The sequence below is a fragment of the Ranitomeya variabilis genome, chromosome 2 (assembly GCF_051348905.1).
Source record: "Ranitomeya variabilis isolate aRanVar5 chromosome 2, aRanVar5.hap1, whole genome shotgun sequence".
NCBI classification, from domain to species: domain Eukaryota; kingdom Metazoa; phylum Chordata; class Amphibia; order Anura; family Dendrobatidae; genus Ranitomeya; species Ranitomeya variabilis.
This window is the reverse complement of record NC_135233.1, coordinates 6,531,524-6,554,632: the sequence shown is the minus strand read 5'-3', so window position 1 is coordinate 6,554,632 and position 23,109 is coordinate 6,531,524. Positions and strand designations below refer to the sequence as shown.

Sequence of the window (23,109 nt, the reverse complement as noted above, 5' to 3'; positions counted from 1 at the left end):
CAGGAGACCCAAACACCTCACTCTCCCAGAGCAGGAGACCCAAATGCTTCACCCTGCCACAGCAGGCGACCCAAACGCCTCACCATCCCAGAGCAGGTGACACAAACACCTCATCCTGCCACAGCAGGCGACCAAAACGCCTCAACCTCCCAGAGCAGGAGACCCGAGCGACTCACTCTCCCAAAGCAGGAAACCCAAACTCCTCACCCTGCCAGAGCAGGCGACCCAAACGCTTAACCCTTCCAGAGCAGGCAACCCAAAAGCCTCACACTCCCAGAGCAGAAGACCCAAACGCCTCACACTCCCAGAGCAGAAGACCCAAACGCCTCACACTCCCAGAGCAGGAGACACAAATGCAACTACCTTGCAAACCATGACAATGGAGTGTCAGCACAGAAGGACTGATTAGACGCAGCATAGGTGCTCGGTGCAGTCAGACATCTCCGTGCTCCTGCCCTCATGCTCGTTCTCTCTCAATCTCCGACTCCTCTGGTTCTATAAAGCCCGAGCTTTCAATCACATAAGAGGCAGAGACAGAGGGAGAACGAGTAGGTGGGAAGGAGCACGGAGACGTCTGACTGCACCGAGTGCCTGTGGTTGCGGGCCACCATTTGGTGCTGTCGCTCCCTTTAATATTCACAGCCTCCTGTCTGCTGGGTTGTGCGACCCTCTTCCTTGGCACTTGTTCTATAACCCGACCACCCTGCAATGATTCCTCATTTAACTCTTTACCAGCTGTAGTGGATACTGCAGGACTGCTCAGACCTTGCTGCTCCTCCACCCACAGATAGGTTATCCCGGCACAACTCACCTGTCGGCGTGGCGTGTGGCTCGGATGGTGCTCAGCCCCGTCAGGGTCTCGGAGAAGTGACTGTAGATGGGGGAGAGGGTGATGCTGTGCAGCCTCTTCAGCTCCCGCGATGTATGGCGGTAAAATCGCTGCATGTAGTAGTACAGGACCGCCAGAGGCAGCAGGACAGGCAGGATCAGCGGCAGCCCGTAGCTGATCATCACCAGCATTCCCAGGAGACCAAACACGTTGGCCAAGAAAATGTTCAGGATGAAGGGCAGGAAGTCGTCTACACAGTACAGGTCCGAGGAGAAGCGGTTAATGATGCGGCCGATGGGCGTACTGTCAAAGAAGGAGACCGTGCCCTGGAAACGAGAACACAGCACACGCAGTTCATCAACGCCCAAAAGCTACGCTCATACAGTATGTGGCAGAGCTGATGCCACCGGACCCTCGCACAGATCTGGCCCTGGAGCACTGTATGGAAACCCTGCACTACAGTCCTTACCCTTAAGACGTGCTGCAGCAGACGCTCGTGGATCACAGTAGCTGCACGGACTGTTCCAAAAGCGAAAAGCAGGGCACGCAGGGCAGAAAAGATGTTGTTCACAGCAGCAATCCCTCCATAAATGGACAAATAGAAGCCGATGCCCACAGTGGAGTTCTCCCCAGCACACTGACGCCAGCTCACCGGGGTCCTGACCAACACAAAAAAGTGTATGACATAAACAGCAGGATGAGGAAAGGTGCTCTTACCACACAACCAGTGACAGCGGACACTACACAGGGCTGGCAATGAGGGGTGCTCTTACCACACAACCACTGACAGCAGACACTACACAGGGCTGGTAAGGAGGGGTGGTCTTACCACACAACCACTGACAGCAGACACTACACAGGGCTGGTAAGGAGGGGTGGTCTTACCACACAACCACTGACAGCAGACACTACACAGGGCTGGTAAGGAGGGGTGGTCTTACCACACAACCACTGACAGCAGACACTACACAGGGCTGGTAAGGAGGGGTGGTCTTACCACACAACCACTGACAGCAGACACTACACAGGGCTGGTAAGGAGGGGTGGTCTTACCACACAACCACTGACAGCAGACACTACACAGGGCTGGTAAGGAGGGGTGGTCTTACCACACAACCACCAACAGGAGACACTACACAGGGCTGGTAAAGAGGGGTGCCCTTACCACACAACCACCAACAGCAGACACTATACAGGGCTGGTAAAGAGGGGTGCCCTTACCACACAACCACCAACAGCAGACACTATACAGGGCTGGTAAAGAGGGGTGCCCTTACCACACAACCACCAACAGGAGACACTACACAGGGCTGGTAAAGAGGGGTGCCCTTACCACACAACCACCAACAGCAGACACTATACAGGGCTGGTAAAGAGGGGTGCCCTTACCACACAACCACCAACAGCAGACACTATACAGGGCTGGTTTAGAGGGGTGCTCTTACCACATAACCAACGACAGCAGACACTATACAGGGCTGGTTTAGAGGGGTGCTCTTACCACATAACCAACGACAGCAGACACTATACAGGGCTGGTAAAGAGGGGTGTTCTTACCACGCAACCACCAACAGCAGACACTATACAGGGCTGGTAAAGAGGGGTGCTCTTACAACACAACCACTGACAGCAGACACTACACAAAAAAGGGAAGGCTGTGATTGGAGCATGTGATGGGTATCTGTGAGGTACACAGCGCGCCCCGGACTGGGATCGCCACAGCGCGCCCCGGACTGGGATCGCCACAGCGGGCCCCGGACTGGGATCGCCACAGCGCGCCCCGGACTGGGATCGCCACAGCGGGCCCAGGACTGGGATCGCCACAGCGCGCCCAGGACTGGGATCGCCACAGCGCGCCCAGGACTGGGATCGCCACAGCGCGCCCAGGACTGAGATCGCCACAGCGCGCCCCGGACTGGGATCGCCACAGCGGGCCCAGGACTGGGATCGCCACAGCACGCCCAGGACTGGGATCGCCACAGCGCGCCCAGGACTGGGATCGCCACAGCGCGCCCAGGACTGGGATCGCCACAGCGCGCCCCGGACTGGGATCGCCACAGCGCGCCCCGGACTGGGATCGCCACAGCGCGCCCAGGACTGGGATCGCCACAGCGCCCAGGACTGGGATCACTACAGCAGGATGTTACTCATAGCAACCAGGAAAACGACTGCTGTAGAATAGGAGCGCAGCAAAGGCCAGACAGATGTTGGTGGTAGTTGGTGCTGCTGAGACCGTGAATGCCGAACAGTGTGTTTTCTGCCGGGTGCTCGAGTTCGACATATTGCAGATCAAATAGACAGATTGTTGGGTGGGGCTGGAGAAGACCCAGTAGTCATCGTACACATCGGTACCCATCGGTACTAATGACAATGTTAGAGGGTGGTGGAAGGTTCTTAAGAATGATTACAGGGAACGTGGAGATAAGCTGAAGGCCATGACCTCCAAGGTGGTGTTTTCAGAAACACTGCCAGTTCCACGAGCATCACTAGATAGGAAGCGAGAGCTTAGGGAGATAAATAAGTGGCTTAGAAATTGGTGCAGGAAGGAAGGGTTTGGGTCATGTGTGTTTATGGAGAACTGCGCCAACTTCTCTGTCGGCTACAGGCTCTACAGTAGGGATGGGCTGCACCTCAATGGAGAGGGTGCAGCTGTGCTTGGGGAAAAATGGTAAGACGGATGGATGGAGCTTTTAAACTAGGATCTGGGGGAAGGGAGGGTAGTTGTGCTAATAAGGGGATAGATAAAGTAGACAGAGGGGTAAATGAGGATTTGGGGGGGTGGGATATGCAAGGGAAGCAGGGAGCTGAGTAGGAGTAAGAAATGTGCTAATAATATTAAATGTCTACTGGTAAATGCAAGAAGTCTAGCAAACAAAATGGATGAACTGGAGACTCCTATGACGGTCGCAGAATACGATGTGGTGGGCATTACGGAAACATGGCTGACGAGAGCCATGACTGGGTGACAAATGTAGAGAGTTACACTACATTAGAAAGGACAGGAAAGATAAAAAAAGGAAAAAAGGTGGAGGGGAGTGCATCTTCGTAAAATCCACATTAAAACCTGTGCTCAATGAAGACACTGGGGGAGTAACAGCAATGTAGAGTCACTATGGGTAAATGTACAGGGGACGGCAAGAATGGAAAGCTGCTAGTTGGAGTTTGCTACAAGCCTTCTAATATAGAGGAACAGGGAGAGGAGCAAATGCTGCAACAAACAGTAAGGCTATGTGCACAAGTGGCGGATTGCACCAAATCCACAAAGGGTAGTGCGTGCACTGTTAATCAATGGGAATCCAGAACTGGTGTGCACATGCTGCGGAAAATTCCACACTGATTCGCAGCGTTATATTTTCCGCAGCATGTCAATTCTTTTTGCGGATCTCCAGCGTTTCTGCACCCATTGAGTCAGTCAAATCCGCAGCCAAACCGCAGGTGTAAAAAAGTTTGCGGATTTGCATGCCAAGAATGATGCAGAAAGGAGGAAGATTGTGTGGGTGGAGAACATGTGCGTGCGTCTGCGGGTGTCTGTCTGTGTCCGTCTGCGGGTGTCTGTCTGTGTCCGTCTGCGGGTGTCTGTCTGTGTAGCCAGGCATCATCTGAGGGGACTACTTCTCCCATCCGGCTATGTTTGCTTTGCTGTCACATATAACAGTGACAGCATGAGCCGATGATGGGACAGTAGTCCCATTATCCGGTGACTGTGTTCAATTGGAAAAAAAAAAAAAAAAGTCACACTCACCAAACACCTAATCCCCGACGCCTGCGTCTCCTGCAACAACAATAAAATAATAAAACAACATATACTTACATTTCCGCCATAGTCCATGTAGTAACGAGTGTCCAACAACGATCTCACGTGTAGAACAGTCACATCAGAAGATGTGACCACTCTACCCGGCCTCGGGTGATACACTGCGGGAGGGATCACCTCCTGTCAGTGTATCACTGTGCCGCCGTGAGAGTTCACCGGAGTTCATCAGCTGATCAGCTCCAGTTCTCACTTGCGTAAGTAAGAGCAGGAACTCCGGTGAACTCTCTGATACACTGACCAGAGATAATCGCTCCCGCAGTGTATCACTGGAGGCCGGGTAGAGCAGTCACATCTCCCGATGTGATTGTTCTACACATGAGATCGTCGTGGGATACACAGTAAATGGACTACGACGGACAGGGAGTATTTATGTTGGATTATTATTTTATTTTTGTTACAGGAGATCGAGGGATTCGGGGATTAGGCGTTCAGTAAGTATGGTAAATTAAGATTAATAAAGAAGTCTGTGTGATTATTTCAATTAAAGGACTTCATTCTGTCCGTGTCTTTATTTACCATGTAACTATAGGATTAGTAATGAATGGATGTCTTATAGATGCCTCTCCATTACTAATCTGTGGGCTTGATGTCACCGGACAATACAAATATCAGCCCGCAGCTGTCTGCCTAGCCTTTGCTGGTTCGATTTTATAGGGGACCCCATGTCAATTTTATTCTGGGGTTCCCCTGTAAACTAGTCACTAAAGACTAACCAAACATCTTCGAGCTGATATTAATAGCCTGGGTACCTTTATGGCTATTGCCTCCTTCCCAGAATATTAACATCAGCCCTCAGCTTTCCATCTGCTGGTTAAGAAAGTTACGTAGGAGCCCACGCAATTTTTCTAAATACAAAAATTAAACAGATATTGCGTATCAGGCAGATTTCGTGTGTGTGTTTCTCTTATTTAACTCTTTACGTACCATTTTATTAATGAGGGTATCTGGCTGACACCTGTTCATTGCTAAACCTTGGGCTTGGTATTACACATACATTACCCAGGAGCAGTGTGAGAGACTGGAGGAAAGCTGCCAAGACGCAGGAAAGCTGGGATTAATCATGGTTATTCCACACAATATTGATATCTGAACTCTTCCTGAGGTAAAACATTAGTATTGTTGTTTCTAAATGATTATGAACTTGGTTTCTTTGCATTATTTTAGGTCTGAAAGCAATGGGTTTTTTTTTGTTATTTTGACCATTTCTCATTTTCAAAAAATAAATACAAAATGTATTGCTTGGAACTTCGGAGACATGTTGTCAGAAGTTTATAGAATAAAAGAACAATTTACATTTTACTCAAAAATCTAAAGAGAAAAATCAGACAAACTGAACATTTTGCAGCGGTCTCAATTTTTGACAGAGTTGTATGTGTGTGACCTGCAGAGCGCTGGCTATGTGTGTGAAGCAGCACAGGGCAGTGGAGCCAGCACCCAGGGCAGCTGAATAGCCTGGCACCCGCAGCGTACACAGCGATGCAAGTCGTCCATGATAACTGGTCTCGGATGTGGACAGTCCTGTGCCCGGAAGAGAACTGGCATGTGTAACAATTGCAAACAGGTGGATATGGTGCCCGGCTGCTATCTAGAGGATATCCTGGTCTGTGTGAGTAAAGAATCTATGATACAGCGGTGCAGGACACCCATGGGAACTAGTCAGAGGAGGACTGGCGTGTGTAGTGTAGTGCGTGTGCATCTGGCTAATCATTACTCGGACGCGCCCGCTCTTCGCCATTCATTACACTGGCTGCCCATTCATTACAGGATACAATTCATAGTACTTGTTCTCACCCACAAAGCTCTCCACAGTGCGGCCCCCTTACATCTCCTCCCTCATTTCTGTCTATCGGCCTAACCGACCTCTGCGCTCTGCAAATGACTTCCGACTAACCTCTGCACTAATCCGTACCTCCCACTCCCGACTCCAAGACTTCTCCCGTGCTGCGCCAATCCTCTGGAATGCTCTACCCAAGATATTAGGACCATCCACAACTTGCATAGTTTTAGGCGCTCGCTCAAAACACATTTGTTCAGAGCGGCCTACCACATTAACTAATCAAGGTCATTTTATGTTTGTGTGTAGCCCATTCACTATCTCCATCTACCTCCCACCCCCTGAAGATGGCTGGACCATCACTGTAAATACATCATTGTAAATACACACCAGTACTTTGTATCTCCCCCACCTCATTGTAGATTGTAAGCTCTCACCAGCAGGGGCGGCTTATTGTGCTTTATTACTGTATTGTTAACGTTGTTACTTATGACTGTTGTGTTGTAACTGTAAAGCTGTAAAGCGCTGCGGAATATGTTGGCGCTATATAAATAAAGATGATTATTATTATTATTATTATTATTAGTGTCCAACATGTGAAGCTGTGTTTGCAGACTGTAATATGGCGTGTGGTCGCCCCACGGATACTGGGCAAGGAGAGGTCCAGCGTGTTTAGGGACTGCAATCTAAAAGCCAGATGATGTGTAGTGCTATGAAACGGGCACTGAGGCGAGATGCAACTCCGTGTATTGAACTTTAATGACGTGCACTATAAAACGCTATGCACCTTTGTTTGTGAAGTAACACAGTAAAGAGACTTTTGTGTTTGAACTTTGTGGGTCACTGCCTCTTCACTGCGCATGGAGCATTAAAATATACATTATATATATATATATATATATATATATATATATATATATATATTTATATTTATTTAACACTTATATTTGTTGTGTGTGTAAACATTATATTTGTAAATATTCCCACAGGACGCAGGAGCGCTATCCCCCATCCTCTAAGGGTATTAAGCCTACATGTCCACCAGCAAGACGCAGAGGCGCCGCTGTTACCCCTCTACAAGGCTTTATCCAGAACTGGCAAATCCATTAAACCACATACAACTTACCAGCAATTTAAGGCTGATACATTGGCACCTGCAAAAAAGGTTGTCTCCAGTGACATACCAACTTTCTATTTGAATCGCATATGCAAACAGCAGCAAGACGCTGATGCACCGCTGCTATTCCTCAGCAAGGTCATACTCAGAGAAAAATCAACTATCAGGCCATACTTGGTATCAAAAAGACTGTACCTGCCCCTTGACACTACAGGGATAACATCCTCGTTACCATAAGAGCCACTCATAAATCCTGGATTAAGTGCGACTTTAGAGTAAGACCCGGGAGGGTCGAAACGTCAATCACTCAGTCGCTTGTACTGCCTACTATTTGATCTGTCACATTTGATTTTCTGTTTTTCACTTGAATAAATTAGCAAATTTCAAAAAATCCTTTTGTTTCTAAGATATTCCACACAGGGAGTGCGGTGGATTTCAATAATACTAAACATTATATTTGAACATGGTATGTAATGATATTATGGTCTTCGATGAAAAATGTAAAAGAAGAGGTTGGACAAGGAGATGACATCACAATTCTTTTTTTTTTTGTGTTAAATAATATATGTTTATTTAGCTTGCAAATCTGCAGACAAATCCACAGAAAAAAACAATTGGATTTTCAACAGCATTTTCCGCCAAGAGAGGAAGAATCGGCGAAGAATTTTACAACCGCAAATCCGCAACGTGCGCACATAGCCTAACCGGGTTCTTATAATGGGGACAGTAACTATCCAGACATTCAATTGGACATAGAATCTTCTGGTTCAGCTGCAGATGAACCAACCAGGGGAGGTAATCTGCTGGATCTGGTTCTGTCACATAGACCAGATACAATATCAGATCTACAAGTCAGGGACAAAAACAAAGGGCATTCAAAATCCTGAAGGCCGAGAATATGGAAATAACATTTCAGGAGTATATAGATGTAAATAAGAAATGAAAAAAATAAATCAAGCAGCAAAGTTATCTACAGAAAAACAAAATCGACAACGACATTAAAATGAATCCCAACATTTTTTATAAATACATCATTGCCAAAAAGAAAACAACAGATGGTATCGGTCCCTTAAAAGATGACAATAACAAGATAATAATAGAGGACAAAGAAAAGGCTGAGATATTAAACAGGCACTTTTCATCCGTGTTCACCAATGAACTGTCTGTTACAGGGATCATTCAACAAGTCAAAAATCAAAGATCACCACCTCATAGTTAGTATAACACAAAAAGGAGTGCATTTAAGTCTGAGCAATTTAAACAATGACAAATTCCCCGGCCCAGATGGCATTCACCCATGGATACTGAGGGAATTGAGCTCAATAATTGACAGACCACTGTATCTCATATTCTTAGACTCTCTTGTACCAGGGTCGGTGCCACACGATTGGAGAAGGCTGACGTGGTACCAATATATAAGAAAGGTAAGAAGGTGGATCCAGGACACTATATCGTCCGGTAAGTCTGACATCAGTAGTGTGCAAACGTTTTGATTACATTGTGTCTGACAACATGGCCAGTGTCTTCGAGAAGGTAAGTGCAAATCTGGATGTTGGTTGCCTGCTGATTTATCTGGACTTTGATTCTGTTCCACATAACAGCCTTATACTGAAGCTCCAGCAGCCGGGACTGGGGGAAACTCTATGCAGATGGGTAAAGAATTGGCTAAATGACGGGAAACAAATGTCGTCATAAATGGTACATTCTCTAAATGGGTTATAGTCAGCAGTGGGAACCACAGGGATCTGTACTGGGAGAAGTGGGCACCGCAGGGATCTGTACTGGGAGCAGTGGAGACCGCAGGGATCTGTACTGGGAGCAGTGGGAACCACAGGGATCTGTACTGGGAGAAGTGGGCACCGCAGGCATCTGTACTGGGAGCAGTGGAGACCGCAGGGATCTGTACTGAGAGCAATGGGGACCGCATGGATCTGCACTGGGAGCAATGGGGACCGCAGGGATCTGCACTGGGAGCAATGGGGACCGCAGGGATCTGCACTGGGAGCAATGGGGACCACAAGGATCTGCACTGGGAGCAATGGAGACCACAAGGATCTGTACTGGGAGAAGTGGGCACTGCAGGGATCTGTACAGGGAGCAGTGGAGACCGCAGGGATCTGTACTGGGAGCAATGGAGACCACAGGGATCTGCACTGGGAGCAATGGGGACCGCAGGGATCTGCACTGGGAGCAATGGGGACCGCAGGGATCTGCACTGGGAGCAATGAGGACCGCAGGGATCTGCACTGGGAGCAATGGGAACCGCAGGGATCTTCACTGGGAGCAATGGGGACCACAAGGATCTGTACTGGGAGAAGTGGGCACTGCAGGGATCTGTACAGGGAGCAGTGGAGACCGCAGGGATCTGTACTGGGAGCAGTGGAGACCGCAGGGATCTGTACTGGGAGCAGTGGGAACCACAGGGATCTGTACTGGGAGAAGTGGGCACCGCAGGGATCTGTACTGGGAGCAATGGGGACCGCAGGGATCTGCACTGGGAGCAATGGGGACCGCAGGGATCTGCACTGGGAGCAATGGGGACCGCAGGGATCTGCACTGGGAGCAATGGGGACCGCAGGGATCTGCACTGGGAGCAATGGGGACCGCAGGGATCTGCACTGGGAGCAATGGGGACCGCAGGGATCTGCACTGGGAGCAATGGGGACCGCAGGGATCTGCACTGGGAGCAATGGGGACCACAAGGATCTGTACTGGGAGAAGTGGGCACTGCAGGGATCTGTACAGGGAGCAGTGGAGACCGCAGGGATCTGTACTGGGAGCAATGGGGACCGCAGAGATCTGTACTGGAGCAGTGGGGACCGCAGGGATCTGCACTGGGAGCAATGGGGACCGCAGAGATCTGCACTGGGAGCAATGGGGACCGCAGGGATCTGCACTGGGAGCAATGGGGACCGCAGGGATCTGCACTGGGAGCAATGGGGACCGCAGGGATCTGCACTGGGAGCAATGGGGACCACAAGGATCTGTACTGGGAGAAGTGGGCACTGCAGGGATCTGTACAGGGAGCAGTGGAGACCGCAGGGATCTGTACTGGGAGCAATGGGGACCGCAGGGATCTGTACTGGGAGCAATGGGGACCGCAGGGATCTGTACTGGAGCAGTGGGGACCGCAGGGATCTGTACTGGGAGGAGTGAGGACCGCAGGGATCTGTACTGGGAGCAGTGAGAACCACAGGGATCTGTACTGGGAGAAGTGGGTAACGCAGGAATCTGTACTGGGAGCAGTGGAGACCGCAGGGATCTGTACTGGGAGCAATGGGGACCGCAGGCATCTGTACTGGGAGCAATGGGGACCGCGGGGATCTGTACTGGGAGCAATGGGGACCACAGGAATCTGTACTGGGTAGAGTGAGGACCGCAGGGATCTGTACTGGGAGCAGTGGGGACCGCAGGGATCTGTACTGGGAGCAGTGGGGACCGCATGGATCTGTACTGGGAGCAGTGGGGACCGCAGGGATCTGTACTGGGAGCAGTGGGAACCGCAGGGATCTGTACTGGGAGCAGTGGGGACCGCAGGGATCTGTACTGGGAGCAGTGGGAACCGCAGGGATCTGTACCCGGCCCAGATGGCATTCACCCATGGATACTGAGGGAATTGAGCTCAATAATTGACAGACCACTGTATCTCATATTCTTAGACTCTCTTGTACCAGGGTCGGTGCCACACGATTGGAGAAGGCTGACGTGGTACCAATATATAAGAAAGGTAAGAAGGTGGATCCAGGACACTATATCGTCCGGTAAGTCTGACATCAGTAGTGTGCAAACGTTTTGATTACATTGTGTCTGACAACATGGCCAGTGTCTTCGAGAAGGTAAGTGCAAATCTGGATGTTGGTTGCCTGCTGATTTATCTGGACTTTGATTCTGTTCCACATAACAGCCTTATACTGAAGCTCCAGCAGCCGGGACTGGGGGAAACTCTATGCAGATGGGTAAAGAATTGGCTAAATGACGGGAAACAAATGTCGTCATAAATGGTACATTCTCTAAATGGGTTATAGTCAGCAGTGGGAACCACAGGGATCTGTACTGGGAGAAGTGGGCACCGCAGGGATCTGTACTGGGAGCAGTGGAGACCGCAGGGATCTGTACTGGGAGCAGTGGGAACCACAGGGATCTGTACTGGGAGAAGTGGGCACCGCAGGCATCTGTACTGGGAGCAGTGGAGACCGCAGGGATCTGTACTGAGAGCAATGGGGACCGCATGGATCTGCACTGGGAGCAATGGGGACCGCAGGGATCTGCACTGGGAGCAATGGGGACCGCAGGGATCTGCACTGGGAGCAATGGGGACCACAAGGATCTGCACTGGGAGCAATGGAGACCACAAGGATCTGTACTGGGAGAAGTGGGCACTGCAGGGATCTGTACAGGGAGCAGTGGAGACCGCAGGGATCTGTACTGGGAGCAATGGAGACCACAGGGATCTGCACTGGGAGCAATGGGGACCGCAGGGATCTGCACTGGGAGCAATGGGGACCGCAGGGATCTGCACTGGGAGCAATGGGGACCGCAGGGATCTGCACTGGGAGCAATGGGGACCGCAGGGATCTGCACTGGGAGCAATGGGGACCGCAGGGATCTGTACAGGGAGCAGTGGAGACCGCAGGGATCTGTACTGGGAGCAGTGGAGACCGCAGGGATCTGTACTGGGAGCAGTGGGAACCACAGGGATCTGTACTGGGAGAAGTGGGCACCGCAGGGATCTGTACTGGGAGCAGTGGAGACCGCAGGGATCTGCACTGGGAGCAATGGGGACCGCAGGGATCTGCACTGGGAGCAATGGGGACCGCAGGGATCTGCACTGGGAGCAATGGGGACCGCAGGGATCTGCACTGGGAGCAATGGGGACCGCAGGGATCTGCACTGGGAGCAATGGGGACCGCAGGGATCTGCACTGGGAGCAATGGGGACCGCAGGGATCTGCACTGGGAGCAATGGGGACCGCAGGGATCTGCACTGGGAGCAATGGGGACCGCAGGGATCTGCACTGGGAGCAATGGGGACCGCAGGGATCTGCACTGGGAGCAATGGGGACCACAAGGATCTGTACTGGGAGAAGTGGGCACTGCAGGGATCTGTACAGGGAGCAGTGGAGACCGCAGGGATCTGTACTGGGAGCAATGGGGACCGCAGGGATCTGTACTGGAGCAGTGGGGACCGTAGGGATCTGTACTGGGAGGAGTGAGGACCGCAGGGATCTGTACTGGGAGGAGTGAGGACCGCAGGGATCTGTACTGGGAGCAGTGAGAACCACAGGGATCTGTACTGGGAGAAGTGGGTACCGCAGGAATCTGTACTGGGAGCAGTGGAGACAGCAGGGATCTGTACTGGGAGCAATGGGGACCGCAGGCATCTGTACTGGGAGCAATGGGGACCGCGGGGATCTGTACTGGGAGCAATGGGGACCACAGGGATCTGTACTGGGTAGAGTGAGGACCGCAGGGATCTGTACTGGGAGCAGTGGGGACCGCAGGGATCTGTACTGGGAGCAGTGGGGACCGCATGGATCTGTACTGGGAGCAGTGGGAACCGCAGGGATCTGTACTGGGAGCAGTGGGGACCGCAGGGATCTGTACTGGGAGCAGTGGGGACCGCAGGGATCTGTACTGGGGAGCAATGGGGACCGCAGGGATCTGCACTGGGAGCAATGGGGACCGCAGGGATCTGCACTGGGAGCAATGGGGACCGCAGGGATCTGCACTGGGAGCAATGGGGACCGCAGAGATCTGCACTGGGAGCAATGGGGACCGCAGGGATCTGCACTGGGAGCAATGGGGACCGCAGGGATCTGCACTGGGAGCAATGGGGACCGCAGGGATCTGCACTGGGAGCAATGGGGACCACAAGGATCTGTACTGGGAGAAGTGGGCACTGCAGGGATCTGTACAGGGAGCAGTGGAGACCGCAGGGATCTGTACTGGGAGCAATGGGGACCGCAGGGATCTGTACTGGGAGCAATGGGGACCGCAGGGATCTGTACTGGGAGCAATGGGGACCGCAGGGATCTGTACTGGGAGGAGTGAGGACCGCAGGGATCTGTACTGGGAGCAGTGAGAACCACAGGGATCTGTACTGGGAGAAGTGGGTACCGCAGGAATCTGTACTGGGAGCAGTGGAGACCGCAGGGATCTGTACTGGGAGCAATGGGGACCGCAGGCATCTGTACTGGGAGCAATGGGGACCGCGGGGATCTGTACTGGGAGCAATGGGGACCACAGGAATCTGTACTGGGTAGAGTGAGGACCGCAGGGATCTGTACTGGGAGCAGTGGGGACCGCAGGGATCTGTACTGGGAGCAGTGGGGACCGCATGGATCTGTACTGGGAGCAGTGGGGACCGCAGGGATCTGTACTGGGAGCAGTGGGAACCGCAGGGATCTGTACTGGGAGCAGTGGGGACCGCAGGGATCTGTACTGGGAGCAGTGGGAACCGCAGGGATCTGTACTGGGAGCAGTGGGGACCGCAGGGATCTGTACTGGGAGCAGTGGGAACTGCAGGGATCTGTACTGGGAGCAGTGGGGACCGCAGGGATCTGTACTGGGAGCAGTGGGAACCACAGGGATCTGTACTGGGAGAAGTGGGTACCGCAGGAATCTGTACTGGGAGCAGTGGAGACCGCAGGGATCTGTACTGGGAGCAATGGGGACCGCAGGCATCTGTACTGGGAGCAATGGGGACCGCGGGGATCTGTACTGGGAGCAATGGGGACCACAGGAATCTGTACTGGGTAGAGTGAGGACCGCAGGGATCTGTACTGGGAGCAGTGGGGACCGCAGGGATCTGTACTGGGAGCAGTGGGGACCGCATGGATCTGTACTGGGAGCAGTGGGGACCGCAGGGATCTGTACTGGGAGCAGTGGGAACCGCAGGGATCTGTACTGGGAGCAGTGGGGACCACAGGGATCTGTACTGGGAGCAGTGGGAACCGCAGGGATCTGTACTGGGAGCAGTGGGGACCGCAGGGATCTGTACTGGGAGCAGTGGGAACCGCAGGGATCTGTACTGGGAGCAGTGGGGACCGCAGGGATCTGTACTGGGAGCAGTGGGGACCGCATGGATCTGTACTGGGAGCAGTGGGAACCGCAGGGATCTGTACTGGGAGCAGTGGGAACCGTAGGGATCTGTACTGGGAGCAGTGGGGACCGCAGGGATCTGTACTGGGAGCAGTGGGAACCGCAGGGATCTGTACTGGGAGCAGTGGGGACCGCAGGGATCTGTACTGGGAGCAGTGGGAACCGCAGGGATCTGTACTGGGAGCAGTGGGGACCGCATGGATCTGTACTGGGAGCAGTGGGAACCGTAGGGATCTGTACTGGGAGCAGTGGGGACCGCAGGGATCTGTACTGGGACCGATTCTTTTTATCCTTTTTATTAATGACCTTGTGGATGGATTGAGAGTAAAGTGTGCGTCTGATTCTGATTCTTTGCTGACGACACCAAACTGTGCAGGATATAAGATCTGACCCCGACATCACAAGATTACAGGAGATCCGGATGAGACGTCTGATGGGCAAATGTCAGAGGAGATCACTGTAGATAAATGTAATCACCGAGGACAGAGGAATCCTGTATCTGTGTATACATTAGATGGGAGATTACTTGGGACCACAGGACAGGAGGAGGACGGGGGATCTGGGTACAAGTAAAGGTACCTTCACACTAAGCGACTTTGCAGCGAGAACGACGACGATCCGTGACGTTGCAGCGTCCTGGATAGCGATATCGTTGTGTTTGACACGCAGCAGCGATCTGGATCCCGCTGTGATATCGCTGGTCGGAGCTAGAAGGCCAGCACCTTATTTCGTCGCTGATCACCCGCTGTCCATCGCTGGATCGTCTTGTGTGACAACGATCCAGCGATGTCTTCACTTGTAACCAGGGTAAACATCGGGTTACTAAGCGCAGGGCTGCGCTTAGTAACCCGATATTTACCCTGGTTACCAGCGTAAAAGTAAAAAAAAAAACACTACATACTCACCCTCTGATGTCTGTCACATCCCCCGCCGGCGTCCACAGGGTTACGCGCTGCTGCCGAGAACTTCCTGCACTGACTGTGTCAGGGCCAGCAGAGCACAGCGGTGACGTCACCGCTGTGCTCGGCTTTACGGCCGGCACTGACACATTCAGTGCAGGAAGTTCTCGGCAGCAGCGCGTAACCCTGTGGACGCCGGCGGGGGATGTGACAGACATCAGAGGGTGAGTATGTAGTGTTTTTTTTTTTACTTTTACAATGGTAACCAGGGTAAATATCGGGTTACTAAGCGCGGCCCTGCGCTTAGTAACCCGATATTTACCCTGGTTACCATTGTAAAACATCGCTGGTATCGTTGCTTTTGCTGTCAAACACGACGATACACGCCGATCTGACGACCAAATAAAGTTCTGGACTTCTAGCTCCGACCAGCGATATCACAACAGGATCCAGATCGCTGCTGCCTGTCACACACAACGATATCGCTATCCAGGACACTGCAACGTCACGGATTGTTGTCGTTCTCACTGCAAAGTCGCTTAGTGTGAAGGTACCTTTATTCCTTCCATAGTCCGCACTGAGGACCAGGGGGCACTGATTACAGGTGGAAGAAAGGGGATGCCGGCAGCTGAACAGGAAAGGGTTCACTACAGTTACAGCAGTCAGACTGTGGAATGCCGACCACAGGAGGCAGTGATGGCCGACACTAGAACAGCTTTATACAAGGGGCCGCATGATTCCTCCATGCACAGAACATTGGGGGTTATAGATAATTTACTGTTAAAAACAAACAATTGGTGGAGAAAGATTAATCTTGATGGATGGGGTCTTTTTTCAACCTATGCAACTATTTATTAAGGAGTACTCTTACCACACAGTTTACGTAATGAGGAGTACTCTTACCACACAACCACTGACAGCAGACACTACACAGTACAGGTTATGAGGGGTGCTCTTACCACACAACCACTGACAGCAGACACTACACAGTACAGGTTATGAGGGGTGCTCTTACCACACAACCACTGACAGCAGACACTACACAGTACAGGTTATGAGGGGTGCTCTTACCACACAACCACTGACAGCAGACACTACACAGTACAGGTTATGAGGGGTGCTCTTACCACACAACCACTGACAGCAGACACTACACAGTACAGGTTATGAGGGGTGCTCTTACCACACAACCACTGACAGCAGACACTACACAGTACAGGTTATGAGGGGTGCTCTTACCACACAACCACCGAGAGAAAACAGTACACAGTTCAGGTAATGAGGGGTGCTCTTACCACACAAACACAGAGTAAACAGCAGACACAGTTCAGGTAATGAGGGGTGCTCTTACCACACAACCACCAACAGCAGACACTACACAGTTCAGGTAATGAGGGGTGCTCTTACCACACAACCACCAACAGCAGGCACTGCACAGTTCAGGTAATGAGGGGTGCTCTTACCACACAACCACCAACAGCAGGCACTGCACAGTTCAGGTAATGAGGGGAGCTCTTACCACACAACCACCAACAGCAGGCACTGCACAGTGCAGGTAATGAGGGGTGCTCTTACCACACAACCACTGACAGTAGACACTACACAGTTCAGGTAATGAGGGGTGCTCTTACCACACAACCACTAACAGCAGACACTACACAGTGCAGGTAATGAGGGGTGCTCTTACCACACAAACACTGACAGTAGACACTACACAGTTCAGGTAATGAGGGGTGCTCTTACCACATGTCACGATAAGGTATGAAATATCATATAAGTTTAATTTCTCCTGTTAGCCCAGGCTGGGCTCAAACCCCCCTTCCCTTTACTTCAGAGTTCAGCTCTCCTTGTCAATGTATGTGGGGGGAGTTTTATTGAAGATCGGAATTTACGACCGGCATAGCTGCGTTGGAAAGCTTTGCCAGCTAGAGCTGGATTAGAAATTTCCAGAATCCATGAAAGTCCTTTGTTCTGTTTTTGTAAGATATTAGGCAAACCGTGTAAGATAGGAACACGAAAATATATATTCTTAATGTCCCTCGGAGCATCTATCCATCACACTAAACATGAGCTTCTAACTCCATCAGATAAAGAGTTTGGATTTCTCTGTAATTATGCATCCCAAATAGGACATATTTGATCTCATTAGAATGCCCACGTTAATACGAGATGAATGCTGGGTTTGTTAGGACTATGACATGTTTTGTAGCGGAGTTATAGAAATTAGACAAATTTAAGGTTGCCTTACTCAAACTGAAGAAAGGGGAGGGCGATCCTAACTCAACCCTTTCTGTGAGGTCACAGGCTGCAGCTATAAGTTTTTGGCCAGACTCCAGCAAGGGGAGTCTGTCTGCTGGAGTCTGTGTGAGCCTGACGTGAAGAGCTGTTCCTTCCCATGCATTGAGACAGATGGAAACTCCACTAGCCTGGTTGCCTGCAATGCTCTGAGTACATGTGAGTGTTATCTTTTCTCCTTTAATCCTTTTATGTTATAATTACCTTTGTACATATTTGCAATTGTCTCTTTTGTAACATCCTTGTAAAATATTTTGATAAAACACTGCCTAAACTTTATGGAGTATAATAATTAATACTAGTTTGTTCTTCATGTTCTAAAACGTACCCTGCCCTGAAGGGAATTACGCTACTGTGTTGGGTTAGCTTCGGACCCGTTTAATAGAAGCTGGTGGCGGCACTACCGTGTGCAGGCCTTTGGGTGTCACTGTAGCGACTGCGGCGTTGATAATTATTGTTCCTGCCTGAGCGGGAGTAGTTTATCGCGTCGCTGCAGCGTGCCCAATAGCCAGTACATAGCAGGCAGCCTTTCTGGCGACTAATTACCCTAGGTGCAGTACCTAATCTGACCTGAGAGTAAGGGGGGCGCCAGAGAGCTGCAAGTGTTAAGTGGAACTGTAAGCGGGATATTCATAGATCCCTGCAGTTCCTGGTATATTGAAGAGCAGTGGGATACCTAAAATAAGCCCCTGCTGTAAACTAAGAGGTCAATAGCCTTGTGTGTGTTTTTTCATCACATTGTAGCAGTGGAGGGACAACTAAGATAAGCCCCCCTGCACATGTGATAGCCGTCTGTTGGCCTAAAGTCAACTCGATCCGTGACGTAGGGGTGACGGTCACGGTGTGGATCCCTGACATATTGGTGGCAAGGCGGTGGGATATTAGAGCATTAGTGATTTGATTTGAGCAATCATTCCTCTCACTAAAAACTTGCAGAAAGTTCTTGCGAGGACTCTGCGCAAATAAGTTTGGAGAACGAACTCAGTGTTTATTAGTCTTGAGACAATTGTGTACTGGTAATTATCCCCTCCATTTCTCTTCGTTTTTCTATCCTATCTTTTATTTGGCAACCATGGTTGGGCTGGGAGAAACCTTTTATGAGCAGCAGACCAGAGACACCCTTGTTGCCTTATGCAAGTCACAGCACATTGACTTTGCAGGCAAAAAAAAAACCCAACTGGTCGCAGTTCTGGTGCAATGGGAAGCCGCTCTAGACCACTCACAGAGCCCAGAGGCTGCAGAAGCCAGCACCAGCGAACATGGTGCTGCAGCAGAGGTTCAACCATGGAATGCTGGCCCCGTTAGCAATCCGGGCGAATTGGACCCCCACCTGCAGGCGGCCTTGAAAGAATTCCCCGCTGACGACCATGAGGGACGTCGGCAGCTGATTCAGCAATACCGGCAGGAGGCTGAGGCCCGAGCCGAGCGAGAGGCAGAGAGAGCCGAGCGAGAGGCAGAGAGAGACGAGCGAGAGGCCCAGCGAGCCGAGCGCCAAGCCCAGCGAGAACATGAACTGGAGATGCTCCGGCACGGGGGGATGCCTTCCAACGCCCAGAGCCGTGAGCCCAGCAGCACTCAGATACCGAAGCCCCGGCCCGACCACTTTCCTGTTATGGAAAAGGATGGGGACTTGGACACTTTTCTGCGGGCATTTGAGAAAGCCTGCAGACAGTACCAGCTGACTACAGATGAATGGGCACGATACCTGACACCAGGGCTGAGAGGCAAAGCTCTGGAGGCGTTTGCTGCACTCCCTCAAGAACAAGATGGTGACTATGAGGCTATCAAGCAGGCCCTCATAGCCAAGTACCAGCTTACACCCGAGGTGTACCGTAAGAAGTTCCGGACCCTCCAACGTGGCCCACACGACAGTTACAGTGATGTGGTACATGGACTGGGGACCCACTTTGACCAGTGGACCCAAGGACTGTCAGTGACCACCTTTGCACAGCTGCGAGCCCTGATGATCAAAGACCAGTTCTTCCATCTTTGCCCAGTTGAGGTGCGACAGTTCGTGATGGACAGAGAACCCAAAGACGTGACGAAAGCAGCGCAGATTGCCGATGCCTATGAGGCCAACTGTAGATCGGAAGTGCGGAAGCCAGTCACCACCAGCTGGAGAGGGGGTAAGCCTGCAACCAACGCCCGTACCCCTGCCAGCCAACACACCAGAGGTCCTGTCCCCATGGCCAACAGCACCAGACCTACCACCGACCCTCGCCTGTGTTACCACTGCAGGCAGCCTGGTCATATCAGTCCCAACTGTCCAGACAAGCAGAAGAACCCCTCATCCAAGGCCCCAGGGCCTAATGCAGCAGTTCTTTTGGTGGGTGGTGTGGTTGGGTGTGTGACAACGTACAGCACATCACTGTGGGAGGTCATGTTGCTACAGGCCTCAAGGACACCGGGGCTGAACGAACCCTCATCCGACCCGAACTGGCGGCCCCTGAAGAAATCATTCCGGGGAAAATCCCAACTGTCACTGGGATTGGGGGCATCAGCTGTCCCCTGCCAATGGCCCGGTTTATATAGATTGGGGTGCTGGGAGCGGGGTGAAGGAAGTGGGGCTGTCTGATAATTTGCCCACTGATGTTTTGTTGGGGACTGATTTGGGGAGGTTGGTTGCATACTACGTCCCTGACACCCCTCCCCAATCTACTAATGAGGGTAAAGTTAACCCTGATGATGATGATGATGGGAAATCGCATGTGTTACCTGACCATGCTTTATCTTGTAATGATGCATCTGTTAACCACTTTTTCCCTAGGATTGATGGTGAAAATGTTGTACCTGTGCCAGCTGAACCTGATAATGATTTTTCTGCAAAGGTTACTGTGTCCATAGGTACAGGAGTGCTCAGCCACGTCGCTCTGCGGAGTGAGACGGCTGAGGAACCCCTAGCAGGGGCAAGTGTTGGTGCTACAGGAAATGGGGAACTGCATGGGAACCGTGAGACAGGTGACGCCATGAAATTGACTAGTGCCACCGAGGAAGGTAACTGGCCCATAAGTAGCAATGCTCCTGAAGTGTTGGGGGTGGATGGGGAGGTAGAGCCCATAGCAGCGTCGGCTGATGGGTCTGTAGAAAACCCCGGGGAGACAGCCTACGCAGCTGCTGTCACCCGCAGTCAGAGTGCCCGGAACGCAGATAACTGTCTGCCTCCCGGACCCTCCTCAGTCATCAGTATGACTGAACCAGAGGTGGACCCGGAGCAGGTCCCAGAGGATTCCCGTGGGGAAGGGACACTGACATCGCTTCTGGCTTCCCCTAGCCAGGAGTTTCAGGCCGCTCTGCACACAGATGCGAGCCTAGAGAGTTTGAGACAACTCGCCGGGACGCGCTTCTCCGAGACTGATAAGGAGAAGGTGTTCTGGGAAAGAGGAAGGTTGTACCGGGAGACAGTACCTGGAAAATCGCAAAAGGAGTGGTTGAGGGAAAGACAGCTGGTCGTCCCGCAGCAATTCCGGGGTGAGTTGTTACGGATTGCCCATGAGATCCCGCTAGCTGGACACTTGGGGATCAGCAAAACTAAGGCCCAGCTGTCTCAACACTTCTATTGGCCTAAGATGGGGACAGATGTGTCAAACTACTGCCGCTCCTGTGTCACCTGTCAAAGAGTGGGGAAGGTGGGGCCTGCTATTAAGGCTCCCCTGATCCCTTTGCCAGTGATAGAGGAGCCTTTCCAGAGGATCGCGGTGGACATTGTGGGCCTGCTGGCCGTCCCCAGCAGCTCTGGAAAGCAATACATTCTTACTGTGGTAGATTACGCTACCCGGTACCCAGAGGCAGTAGCTCTGTCGTCAACTAGGGCAGATAAGGTGGCGGATGCCCTGTTGGCTATCTTTTCACGTGTAGGGTTTCCCAGAGAAATGCTACTGACCAAGGGACCCAATTTATGTCTCGCCTAATGGAGGCTCTCTGTAAGAGAATGCAGGTGAAGCACCTGGTATCGAGTGCGTATCACCCACAGACCAATGGCTTGTGTGAACGCCTCAATGGTACCCTCAAACAGATGCTACGCATGCTGGTTGAGACACAAGGGCGCGACTGGGAGCAGTACCTCCCACACCTGCTATTCGCTTACCGAGAGGTTCCACAGGCCTCGACGGGGTTCTCCCCCTTCGAGCTCCTGTACGGCAGGCGAGTCCGGGGACCCCTTGGGTTGGTAAGATAATCCTGGGAAGAGGAGTCGAACGCTTCTGAAGTGTCCATAGTGGAGTATGTCGTGCGCTTCCGTGACAAGATGCAGACCTTGATGCAGTTGGTGCATGACAACATGACGCAGGCTAGGGCTGATCAGAAGCACTGGTACGACCAGAACACCCGGGAGCGGACCTACCACGTGGGTCAAAAGGTGTGGGTGCTGGTCCCCGTACCAACGGATAAGCTTCAGGCAGCCTGGGAGGGCCCGTATGTCGTCCACCAACAGCTCAACCCGGTAACCTACGTGGTCACGCTTGACCACGCTCGGGGTAGGCGAAAGGCCTTCCACGTCAACATGATGAAGGCTCATCACGAACGTGAACCTTTCGTCCTACCGGTCTGCAGTGTACCCGAAGACGGGGAGGAGGACACCCTCCTGGACATGCTGGCCCAAGCCAAGGCCGGTGGGTCCATCGAGGACGTGGAGGTAAGCGCCTCGCTGAACCACAGCGGTTGCAGTTGCAAACCACACTGGAACCCTTCCGGGTCGTGTTCTCGAACCGGCCTGGAAGGACTGAGTTAGCAGTCCACGAGGTGGACACCGGGAATTACGCCCCACTACGGCGAACACCCTATCGAATCTCTGACCAGGTGCAGCAGATTATGCGCCAGGAGATCGATGAGATGTTACAGCTGGGGGTTATTCGACGGTCAAAGAGCGCGTGGGCCTCACCTGTAGTTCTCGTGCCAAAGAAGGACCGGACCACCCGGTTCTGCGTGGACTACAGGGGGCTCAACGCCAATACAGCTGCTGACACGCACCCAATGCCGCGCATCGAGGAGCTGCTTGAGAAGTTAGCTGGCGCAAAATACCTGACAATAATGGATCTGAGTCGAGGATACTGGCAGATTCCCCTGAGCCCCGAGGCACAGGAGAAGTCCGCCTTTATCACACCCTATGGACTGTACGAGTCCACGGTCATGCCCTTCGGCATGAAGAATGCCCCTGCCACTTTCCAGCGGATGGTCAACCTCCTGCTTCAGGGACTGGAGAAGTACGCAGTGGCGTACTTGGATGACATTGCCATCTTCAGTCCCTCCTGGGAGGAACACCTGTAGCATCTCGAGGAGGTGCTCT

At 52.1% G+C, this 23,109-nt stretch overlaps 1 protein-coding gene across 2 annotated transcripts in view; it reads right to left on the bottom strand.

The window, feature by feature from the left end:
• Positions 1 to 23,109, bottom strand: part of ABCC10 (ATP binding cassette subfamily C member 10) — a 297,447-nt gene that overhangs the window by 4,567 nt on the left and 269,771 nt on the right. For both annotated transcript variants that reach the window (XM_077281901.1, XM_077281902.1), the window contains 2 exons: positions 1,299 to 1,488; positions 812 to 1,155 (listed from right to left, as the gene is read on the bottom strand). In XM_077281901.1, coding sequence (XP_077138016.1) covers positions 812 to 1,155; positions 1,299 to 1,488 — 534 coding nt within the window. The remainder of the gene's footprint in view (positions 1 to 811; positions 1,156 to 1,298; positions 1,489 to 23,109) is intronic.